The sequence below is a fragment of the Molothrus aeneus genome, chromosome 9, assembly GCF_037042795.1.
Source record: "Molothrus aeneus isolate 106 chromosome 9, BPBGC_Maene_1.0, whole genome shotgun sequence".
NCBI lineage: Eukaryota > Metazoa > Chordata > Aves > Passeriformes > Icteridae > Molothrus > Molothrus aeneus.
Window position 1 is genome coordinate 6,685,048 of NC_089654.1, and position 11,576 is coordinate 6,696,623.

Sequence of the window (11,576 nt, forward strand, 5' to 3'; positions counted from 1 at the left end):
GGGAAGCCTTTAGGAGAATCAAGGGGAGTGAGGAGAGAAAGAAACACCGGAGAAATCGGGGCTTCTTCAGAATAAATATATTAAATTAGCATTTAATTTATCGTGTTTTAGCGGGCTGACCCAGCCTTGAGCGCTGGGCCGTGGTGCGTTTCTGGATGCTGCCAGAGTCAAACGCGCAGCGGGGATAACCGAGCATCAACCGGGGCACCGCGCAACGAAACGCGGCGTCTCTGGGCATTCCTGTAACGAAGTAGTATCGACTCCACGCGTCTGGAGGGCGCGGGCTGCCCTGACCACGGTGAGGGTCCCTCTAGCACCCTTTAGCCCCAGAGGTCGGCGCGTTCCGTGCCCGGCCCGGGCAGGGCACCCGCCCCGCTCCCGGTGCCAGCCCTGCTGCTCCTGCGGGAGGAGGAGAGGAGCCGGGTCCAAGCCTGAGTTCCTCGCGTGGTTTGACGCTGGGAGTTGCTCCCAGAGCCAAGCTGGGAGCGAGACCAGTCTCGGGGGCTTTAAAGTCGCGTTTCACCGGGTTTGGAGAAATGAATTTCTCTTTCTATGTCCCGCCCGGGCAGCGGGAGCGCGGCTGCTCTGTGCGTGCCTAAAACAAACATCCCTCCCCCAGAAAGACACGGGAGCGGGGATGTACAAGAAGATTTTATTGTGCCTCGTCAAACAGAAATGAATTGCAGTAGGAGAGAAGGGAAGAAAAAGGGAGGGGTGGGGGGAGAGCAGCATCCACCTCCCCGCTGCCTCCCGTCCGTACTCACACACTCGCTGGGCTCTGGCAGGCCGGGACAGAGCTGGAGAGAGCCCCGAGCCCACGGCAAGTCCTGGCCGCGCCTCTGCTGCTCCGGGCGAACTCCTAGCTTAGGGGTGCTTGGTTTGAACAAATCTGTGAAATGTGCGCATTTCTGTCTGGGTAACAGCGAAAGTTTTCAAAGGAAAATACGGACAGGGGAGAAATTATTATTATTATTATTATTATTATTATTATTATTATTATTATTATTATTATTATTATTATTATTATTATTATTATTATTATTATTATTATTATTATTATTATTATTATTATTAAAAAATGTCAAACCGGTGAGAAGCGTGATTCCGGGCTCTCATTTTCTAAACGAACCGCGTAAGAGAAGAGCAACACAGGAATAGTTGTGTCCCGGTTGGAAGCGGCCCCTCCAGCCCCTTTCTTCCTGGAGAGCGGAAAGGCAGAGTCTCCCTGAGCCCTGAGCAGGGTGCCCAGTCCGAGAAGAGGCCTCGGCTCCGGGTCAGGAGCGAGCCCGCCAAGAGCGGCGCTTCCCGGGAGCGGCGGCTTCGCCTCCGGGCGCTGCCGGCCCTGGGGGCGGCCGGAGAGGAGCGAGGGTGGGAAACCGCCAAGAGACCCTGAAACCGGGGGAGATTTGGACAAATGTCCTCAGAACTTGCTAAATCCCGCAGTTGCGTTACATATTCTGGCAATTTTAAAATTTTTATTTAATAAACCCTTTTTGTTACGATGTCAGATTGGCAGTGAGTGTAACATTTAAAGCCAGCACATGGCGAAGTGTTTTGGAAGAGGGGGTGTCCTCTGCTGGCTTTGGGCGAGCAGCAGAAACAGGCACCGGGTGTTTTCGTGCCCAGCTCTGGGACAGCGCACCCCAACTCTGCGTGTCACAGGGAGCGGGGCCCAGGAGTCAGCCTGGGCACAGAGATGCTGCACCTTGCCTGCTCCAACTTCAACAGCCCCGTTTGCGATGTTACTGAAAGCCTGAGGCTCCGAACAGAAACCACCGCGTTTCACTGGCTGATTACTGACCCACTCTTGGGTTGCGTCGGTTTTTTTTTTGTTTTGTTTTTTTTTGTGGGGTTTTTTTTTCTGTTGGTTGTTTTTTTCCCTCATGGTTGTTTCCAAACTAGATAGTTTTAAACCGCCATAAACGGAAAGGATAACCCAGCCCTTTAATTGAAGTCAGAGCTGAAGGACAAGGGAATGGGGGAAATCGGCGTAACCCGTCCTGTGCTGTTGTCGGTGGCGGGCTGCCTCGGGGGGCAAAGAGAAGGTATTTGCTGAAAAAAACCCATCGCAACCCCAAACAAACCTGCCAGGAAAAAGGGAGAACATTTTCTTAATGGTAAACAAACATAAAATAATACTTTATATGTTTCTTATTAGGTCTGATCGAGTTCTACGAATTCCCAATTAAATCAGATGGTTTAAGTAATACTCCCCGGAGAATAAAATTAGTGGTTGAGAATAAAATTAATTCGGATATTTTGACTTGGCTGCTGTAATAAATAAAGGTGTTATAACACCTAAATCACGAGGAGTGGGCAGCAGCTGCACCCGCAGAAAATCGGGTAGGAAAGCGCTCATTTCGGGTCCAAAAAAAAAAAAACAAAACCAAAAAAAGAGAAAGAAGACGGATGGAAGTGTAACAAAAATATTGAAAATTTGGAGGGCTCTGCAATTGCGCTTTTCGCAAGCACGGAAGGAGAGCGACCAAGGGGAAGTGCGTGTCCAGCAGCGGGGCTGTCCCGCGGCCCTGCGCGGTCCCCAGCGCGCCGAGGGAGCCCCGGGCAGCGCCGGCACACCCCGAGCAGAGCCGGGGCTTTCTCTCAGGGCCCGCAGCTCCCGGGAAGGCACCGGGAACAGGTCCCGCGGCCGGCAGGGCAGCGCAGGTGGGGATGCTGAAGCGGCAGGAGGAGGCCCCTACCACGGACAGAGGGTTCTCGCTACGGGCAAGGACTCGTGTGAAAAAAAAAAACCAAAAACTTTAGAAAGTGCCGAGGAGGACGGAGATCCCTCGTGGGAAAGAGAGGGGAGAGCCCTGGGGAAAGGAGAGCGCGTTATTTCCCACCGAAGTGCTACCTCCTCCCGCTACCAGCGAAGGTGACGTCAAACCCGGGCGGCTGATGCTAAAACAAAAGCTCCGGGGTTAATATACAGTTACCAGCCCGCAGCCTCCTCCTCCTCAAAATCAGTCCCTCGGGTTTATTGTCCCTGCGGGGAAGGCGCCTGTTGAACATGTAGTCACGCAAACAGCTGGCAGGAGAAAGAAAGAACGAACTTTACTTTCTGGGGCGCAGAGAAAGGATGGAAAATCATACTCACCTCGGGCTTCTCCTGCTGCCGCAGCACTCGGACATTCACCTGTGGGTGTGTGGAGAGAGGGGGAGAGTGGGGGGAGAGAGAGAGAGAGAAGAGGGGAGGGAAGGAAGGAAGGAAGGAAGGAAGGAAGGAAGGAAGGAAGGAAGGAAGGAAGGAAGGAAGGAAGGAAGGAAGGAAGGAAGGAAGGAAGGAAGGAAGGAAGGAAGGAAGGAAGGAAGGAAGGAAGGAAGGAAGGAAGGAAGGAAGGAAGGAAGGAAGGAAGGAAGGAAGGAAGGAAGGAAGGAAGGAAGGAAGGAGAGACTATCATACGTACTATCATAAAACTACGTACTATCATAAAACAAAATCTCCAAGGGGAGGGGAGAGACCATAAATTGAATTGTCACCTTGCACAGCATATTCCCCCCTCCCCTTTATGACAAGTAACACCCAGGGGGAAAAAAAAATAAATCAAACGGTTGGCAAGTACCGTTACCACTGAATTTAAAAGAGCGAAGCAAAGTAGAAGCGGGCCAAGCCCGGGGGTGTCGGGGTGTTCCAGGCGCGCCCCCGCTGTCCCCGCGCTGCCCCCGGGCGCTCCCGGCGCTCCGCGGGCGCGGCGGGCGCGGCGCGGCCAATCAGCGCAGCGCGCGCGGGCCCTGGCCAATGGCAGGCGCCACATTGTTGTCCAATGTTGCCTAATGGCAACGCGGGCCGCAACAATAGCGCGAGTGGCGGCGCGGGTGGCGGCGGGCGGGCAGCGCTCCGCTCCCTCCGCTCCTTCTGCTCCACTCTCTCCGCCCCGCTCCGCTCCGCTCTGCCCCGCTCCGCTCCGCCAGGCCCGCGCCGCCTCCCGGGGGGCTCCCGGCCCGGCCCGACAGCCGCTCCGGGCTCGCCGCGGCTCCTCCGCCCGCCTGCGGAGGTGCTGCTCGGGAGTCCGGGCGTTTGTTTTTTTGTTTTTTTTTTTAAATTTTTCCCGCTATTCTCTGCTGGATTTTAGCCTCGCGAGGGATCCTGTCGTTGAAGGTGCCGGATTGTTCTTTGAAGGGACACTGCTAATCTGTGGCCGCAGTTGCAGGGGGACGGGGGAACGGAGCTTAGCGAGCAGCTCGGGTTGCACCGGGGCGCCGTGGGGAGCGGCGAGCCCGCGAGCGCGGACGGGAGAGCCCGGCTTTGAGCCTGGCGCGATGAACTTGGTGCTGCCCCGCCAGATGCGCACGGAGAGCAAGGAGGCGAGAGAGATCTAAGTTTTCTCGGATTTTCTTGTGTTAGCTTTGCTTTTCGGGCGCAGAGGGGAGGAGGGCGCGGAACGGCTCCCGACGGGCCCCTCCTCAGTTGAACCCCTCTCCGGGGGGACGGGGGCGTCGAGCGAGGCGAGAGGACAGGCTCTGCGGTTTGCATGCCCGCTCCCGGGGCTCTGTGTGCCCCCCGCTCGTGATTGCGCTTGAAGGCGACGGGAGCCTCTCCGCGCCCGGGCGCGGGTGCGGCGCAGGGGCTCCCCCGCCCCGCGTCGCTTTGGGGGAGGCCGGGGAGGGGGGGCCGCTCTCTCGGGGCGGGCTCGCCGGGATGGAGCTGCGGTCGGAGCTGCCCAGCGTGCCCGCCGCGCCCCCCCCAGTGCCCCCCAGCTCGGTGGCGGCCGCGGCGGCCGCGGCGGCGGCCACGCTGCCGGTGAGCGTGGCCGGGAGCTTGCTGCGGGCGCCGCCGCTGCTGCTGCGGGCGGCCGAGAAGTACCCGCGGACGCCCAAGTGCGCCCGGTGCCGCAACCACGGCGTGGTGTCGGCGCTGAAGGGCCACAAGCGGTACTGCCGCTGGAAGGACTGCATGTGCGCCAAGTGCACCCTGATCGCCGAGCGCCAGCGCGTCATGGCCGCTCAGGTGGCGCTGCGCCGGCAGCAGGCGCAGGAGGAGAACGAGGCCCGGGAGCTGCAGCTGCTCTACGGCACGGCCGAGGGGCTGGCGCTGGCGGCCGCCAACGGCATCATCCCGCCCCGGCCCGCGTACGAGGTGTTCGGCTCCGTCTGCGCCGGGGCCGGCGGCGAGGGAGGCGCCGGCGCCTCAGGTAAGGCCGCGCTGCGAGCCCTCGGAGCGGGGGTGATGGGGGGACGGGGCCTGGAGAGGCGGCGGGAGACCGGGGCGCGGGGCCGCGGGAGGGTGGCCCTGCCGACGGCCGGGGCGCTCCGCGGGGCCCGCCGGGGGCAGCCCCACTGACGGTGTCTCTTCCTTCTGCCCCCCCGGCCCGCAGAGTCCAAGATGCAGAAGTTCGAGCTGTTCCCCAAGACGCTGCTGCCGAGCCGCGCCGTCACCCCGCAGCAGGCGGGCGGGAAGCCCCTCTCCCCGGACGGCGAGTCCGTGCCCGGCACCTCCTCCCCAGATGCTCGCCACGGCTCGGGCTCGGAGAACGGGGACGGCGAGTCCTTCCTGAGCTCCCCCGTCTCCAAGGGCCCGAAGGAGGGGGAGGAGAGCCCGGGCTCCATCAGCCCGCTGGGCTCGGACTCGGGCTCAGAGGCGGACAAGGACGAGCAGGACCCGTCGCCCTCGGCCGGCGGCCGGCAGCGGACTCCCATCGACATCCTGACGCGCGTCTTCCCGGCGCACAAGCGCAGCGTGCTGGAGCTGGTGCTGCAGGGCTGCGGCGGGGACGTGGTACAGGCCATCGAGCAGATCCTCAACAACCGCGGCCCGGAGAAGGGCCCCGAGGAGGGCTGGGCCCGGGACGGCGCCTTGCAGGGCCTGCCGCCCACCCCCGCCGCCGCCGCCGCCCACCACCGGCCCTTGATCGCCGGCGCCATGGCCCCGGCCATCGGCACGCTGGGCAGCCGCTCCGCCTTCTCCCCGCTGCAGCCCAACGCCACGCACTTCGGGGCCGAGGCCGGCGCCTACCCCCTGGGCACGCACCTGGGACTGAACCCGCTGCGCCTCGCCTACTCGGCGCACAGCCGGGGACTGGCCTTCATGACCCCCTACTCCACGGCCGGGCTGATGCCCACGCTGGGGTTCCGGCCGCCCGTGGACTACGCCTTCAGCGACCTGATGCGGGACCGCTCCGCCGTGCACAAGGAGCAGGTGTACTCCGGAGGGCTCTACGGGCCCATGGTCAACAACACCCCCGAGAAGCAATAGCGGCTTCCTAAAGCTCGTCTGTGTAGAGGTAGCTAGGTAGGCACGGGTGGACGGACACGGGGGGCTTGCTCTCCCCCCGTGCAGGCGGTGGTTGCGTGCAGAGCCCGGCGCGGACAGGCGTAGGTGTGTTAAGGTGATACAGGTGCACTTTCATTGTCCAGACATGAGTCGCTCTTTGTTGCTTATGGCCATAAGCATGGATATCCTCGGCGCGTCGTGGGGTGTGCACACACGCGAGCGCTCTTTTCCACAAACACATACATATATATATATATGTATACTAGCAAGTGTATAATGTTATAAAATGGAAATCTAAGTTATTAATGTAACTCGTAGGTGAACTCGGTATTAACGTTAAGCTAAAGGTTAGGCAGCGCATTGTAATACTTACCAGGCATATAGATGAAACATTGTCAAACTGAAAACCTTTTCCTTCCCGCCCCCAGAAACGTTGCGGTCTGTATATAACATTGGAAAGTAGATATATTTGTAACTGTCCGTAGGACCCTGGCGCCAATGGTGTATGATGGTTTAATAAGCCTCCTTCATTTGTGATCTGCAAGAAAATTGCTTTCTTGTTCCGATGTAGCAAACTTCTTGCTGTTTCTAACAGGTAATTCTGTGTTTCCATTTCATAGAAATAAATGTTATTTTCTATTAAAAAAAAAAATCGGTCTTATGAATGGCAAGTGGTATTTTATGAGATGATGGAAGTGTGTTTTGGGAAATTCATTTGACAAGTACATTCAATATTTAAAGGAGTTTATGCAAATAGTACAAACATGTTTACTACATTTTTATCATGGTCAAACTAGATATTCTTCAGATAAATTTATAAATAAAAACGAAGCGTACAAGCAAGAGCAAATTCCTTATCAACTGAAATTTTCAAATACGTTTATTTCTGGTTCTAATATTTTTCTTATTTCTGCCTGAGGAAAAAATCCCCAACAAACCTACAGAGGTGTAAATTTAAGCAGGATTTCTCACTTCGGTATCTGATGTTTTTTGTCATATTTAGGGAATTTGGAAGTGTTGCAAAGAGAGCCCTGGTTAAATCAAATCCCACCTTGCGACCCGCGGGTTGTGTAGCAGCAGTGAGGTTTTACCCCTCGTATCTGAAATGGGATTGTGCCTTTCCGTTGTTTTTGTGTCAAAATAAGCAAAGGGATCTATAATAATGACGTTTTTTCAGATTGTAAAGGTGTGTTTGCGGCAGAGGTGGATGAGTTAAGATCAGTGCAGGGAAGGTTTCAGAGCTGTTTTCGGAGCTGTGTGTCCTTCACTCTCACCCGAGGGTAAAGGCTACTCGCGTGGCTTTTTTCTTTCTTTTTTTTCCTCTCTCTCTCTCTCTCTTTTTTTTTTTTTTTTTTTTGGCAACGGTGCCCAAATGTTCTCGGAGATCAAAAAGTCTGAAAGGCTTTCCTGCCTCTATTTATTTCTGCATTGGGACGAGCGGGGGGCAGCGGGCGTGCCCCCGTGCATCCCGAGAGGCGATCCCGCCCAAGGCCGGAGCGTGACTTTCCTGCCAGGCCTGGGAGTGTTTGGCCCAGGAAAACTATTACTCACAAAGAACAAGTTCAGTGCATGGTTGAATTAAGACTGTAAAAGCTCCTAAAGTTGGTTGGTATGGAAACCTAATCCCAGCGAACCGCTCCGTGGCACAGCTGGACTGTTTACTTTCTCACTTCAAATATAACTGTGTAAACATTGGCTGGGAGCTGCCAGCGCGGCTCCTACCAACCAGTTAATGTACTGGTGGGGCTGGGAGCACAGCACTCCCGCCGCAGCTACGGAGGGAAGCTCCTGGGTAAAACCAAATTGCATCAAAACGCAATTCTTCCATCCCGCATGCCATTGATCAACTTGGATACAATTTCACAATTTTCTTTAAAAAAAAAAAAAAAACTCAAAACCAAACCCAAAACAAAACCCCAACAAAAAAGTAAGTGAATATTGCAGATTACACCTAGGCAAATACTTTTGACCCCGGTCCATCCTGGGAGCAGCCAAATCAATATCGCAAGGGAAACTTTTTAAAGTCTCGTGTTCCAAGAGCGGGTGAAACTTAATATTACTACAATAAAACGGTTTAATAAAGAAGGGCTTTAATAGTGAGCTAATTTGATTGAGTTTCCTAATTCCACTTTAATTGGAAAAGGAGTTGTCTGTTTGGTTATAAAGTGCTAGGGTTATGTTAGACTAGGGGAAAAAAAAAAGATGGACCTTGAGCATCTGAATAAACTTTTTTTTCCTATTTTTTTCCCTTTTTTGGTTGGCAGCTGACTTTGTGCAGGATGGGTTTCCATATCTAGGATTATGAACGGGCTACAAAGAGCTGCTACTTAAAGAAATCAGGTCGCCACATTTCTCCTATTCTAGCCCTGTTGAGAAGGGTTTAGGAGCTGTTGATTTAACTCAGCTCCCCTTTTAATTATAAAAGCCATTCTTGTGTAGTTGGGCGAGCAGGACAATTTATCAGAATTGTTGCCGTGTCTTGGAGGTTGGCTTGAGCTTGGATTTATACGGCCGACAATGGGGATCACGACGATTAACTTTCATGTGGGTAGTTTAGGCAGCTGGATTGGGGGGGAGTAGAAGGAGAGAGAGGGGGGTGAGAGTTTCTGATAAATTATCGTACTGAAGTAATTCCCATAGATTAAAAAAAAAAAAAAAAAAAGAAAAAGTCCCTTGGGTTTGGAGCTGCCTCGGAGAGGTTCGTATACAGAAGCCTCTGGCAGAACATAAAATATTCAGGTCCCTTTTAGAGTAAAATAAAATGCTGTCACTTGAATAAAAAATCGGCGGAACGGAGTATAAATTATTTGTGAAGCAGAGAGGCTGCGGGCGAGCGCTCGCAAACTTCCCTGTTAATTAAATCTTAATCCACGGGTCGCAGGAAGCGGCGGAGCTGCAGCAGCGGCTGCTGTACATACAGCGGGACACGTTCCAGAGTTATATTAACTGCACTCGTGTTTAATATCAATCAGTCCTAATCCACAGCATAATAAAGATCAAATTAGACTAACCATTTAGTAGCGAAATGACATTCCCTCACCTAAAATGAACCTCCCCGCGCCGTGCTCGCTGCGCGGCAGCCTGGGCAGCGGCGGGGCCCGGCCCGGGCTGAGCCCAGCGCCCGGGGAGGGCTTTTCCAGGCCGGCCGCTTTGGTTTCCAGCCTGAGGGGGGAACCCCCGCTACCCTCCCACGCTTCCCAGAGCCGCCTCTTCCCCACCCCTCCGCATTCCCGGCCCGCTGCCGAGGCCCTGGGATGGGGCAGGCTCGGAGCGGGCTGGTGCCGCCGGCCCGGAGCGTCCCCGGTCCGCGGCTGGGGCCAGGGGAGCACCCACGGCAGGGAAGGGCGGTGGCTCTGCTTCCAGGCGGAGCCCCGGGCAGCCAGGGCCGGGCTGTGCTACTGGAGACCGAGGGGCGAGTCCCGACTCTCGCTCCGTCTTTCCCGCGGCCACGGGAGCGCTGTCGCGGCTGTCCCGGGACTCGCCCCGCGTTTCCCAGGCTGGAAACCACCCCGCATCCCGAGGATGGATGGGATGGGATGGGCCGGGGCGGCCTTTTGTGCCGGCGCTGAGCAAACACAGCTGCCGCCGGTGGCACCGACGGAAGGAGCGCGGCTCTCACCGTCCCACCCCTCGCCCGCTCCCGGCCGTGCTCCTTTGGGCGGGGGTGACACCGGGTACCCCGCGGCTCCCGGGCTGATCTCAGCGCCGGTGTCAGGCGCACGAACTTCCACGTCCCACCTCTGCCTCTTCTCACGGGGCGGGCATCCCCCCCTCCCCGTGTTGTCATAACGTCCCCATGGCAACTGCGGCAATTACTCCTATGCCGGAACAACAATGGGAAAGTATTTAATATATTTAAATGTGATTAAGCAGGTGGAAGAAACGAGGAGGAGCAGCTCCGTAGGAAGAGCCGGCGGAGGCTTTCAGGGAGCCCCGGGGGCTGCAGCTCTCCCGGGGCAGCAGCGGCGCGTCTGGAACTCAACAGATGGAAGCGGGCGAGGGACGCGGAGTTACACCGGGAGAGGAACGGAGTGTTCCACCCTTTTCTGCTGCCTTTAACACCAATTGAGGCACGTGAAAATTCATTCCGATTTCCATCTCTCGGAATTTCGACAGAAATACTAACACACCGTTGCAAAAAAATATTTTCTCCCTGTTACTATTCCTTTCTAGTTTCCTCTTTATCTTTCTCTACCTTATTTATTAGGAAGAAAACAAAAAAAAGCCCCAGAAACCCGCTGTTAGCCGTAAGTTCGGAAAATAAAAGGCACGGGAAAAAAAACAACCCGAAACTGCACAAGGCTGGTTTGTATCCCATCTCCAAAACGCGCTTACTAGGAAAAAAAGAACACCTAGGAAACACCACTAGGAAAAAAAAAAGAAAAAAAAAAGAAAAAAAAAGAGAAAAAGATAGAATTAATTTAGATACACACTTTAACCTGAAAATTATTCATTTTCAGCCACCACCCCTGATTTCTACATAATTAGGGAATCTATAACCAACGGAAGGGATGCTGCTGACCCAGGGAGCCACGGCCGCTGCCGGGGTGGCGGATGGTGAACAGCGAGAGCCGCTGCCGCCCTTCCCCGGGAGCGGCCGGCAGAGCCGGGCAAGCCACCTTGGCCTTGAATTCACGGTTAATTCGTGTGCCCGGCTGTGGGTTCGGTGGGAATCGCGGGGTGCGGCGAGGGAAGGAGGGTGCGGTGCTGGTGCGGGGGAGGCGCTGTTAATGCGAGGGACCTGCCCTGGGGCAGGGAGAGGTTAAAGGTGGCGGGGATGAGCTGCCTCACCCTGGCTAACAGCGATGCGAGCTGAAAGAGCTGGAGAAGATATATTGGCAAGAAATTCTGGCGCTGGACGATGCCTAAAGGTAAGAGAAGGGTGGAGAGGAGGGAAGGGGTGAATTCCAGAAGAGAAGATCAGGGCAAGGGACTGATGGGGTCTTAGGCTCACAAGAGCTGATGGAGAACTGGGATGCAGTATTAAGAGCTGTGGAAATATTTAGGACTCACTAAAATAAGATCTTGTGTCTGTGTTACAAGAGTAAGATGAAAATGCGTCAGCTGCTGTGCATTATCTAAAATAACAATAAATATAATATTTATATATATCTGCCATTCCTGAGGGAGACTTTAAGGCTTGATTATGCTCTGGGTAAGGTGGCCCTGTGTGGTGGGATTTATATTTTAAAGGAGAAGATGGAAAGTCCCTGATTTCAGATGAGTGTTCCCAGGAGGCTCCATTACAGGAACACTCAAACCCTGAGCGAGGGGCTGCTGCTGTAGAACAGTGCTGGGTGCTCTCACAGTGACTCACTGATTGCTCATGTGGAAGCAAGAACATCCAGAGAGATGAAAATGCTGA

General features: G+C 55.2%; 1 protein-coding gene across 1 annotated transcript; it reads left to right on the forward strand.

The window, feature by feature from the left end:
- The first annotated feature begins 4,639 nt into the window (after window positions 1–4,639).
- Window positions 4,640–7,061, forward strand: DMRTA2 (DMRT like family A2). The gene is made up of 2 exons (XM_066555839.1): window positions 4,640–5,132; window positions 5,316–7,061. Exons 1-2 carry the CDS (start codon window positions 4,640–4,642, stop codon window positions 6,191–6,193), a joined length of 1,371 nt encoding a protein of 456 aa, XP_066411936.1. The 3' UTR covers window positions 6,194–7,061.
- Window positions 7,062–11,576: the final 4,515 nt, after the last annotated feature.

Excerpts from the sequence above, each read along its gene's own strand:
- DMRTA2 (XM_066555839.1), top strand. The coding sequence starts at position 4,640 with ATGGAGCTGCGGTCGGAGCTGCCCAGCGTGCCCGCCGCGCCCCCCCCA. Across the intron at positions 5,133-5,315 it reads GGGAGGCGCCGGCGCCTCAG|AGTCCAAGATGCAGAAGTTC; the intron begins GTAAGGCCGCGC and ends CCCGGCCCGCAG.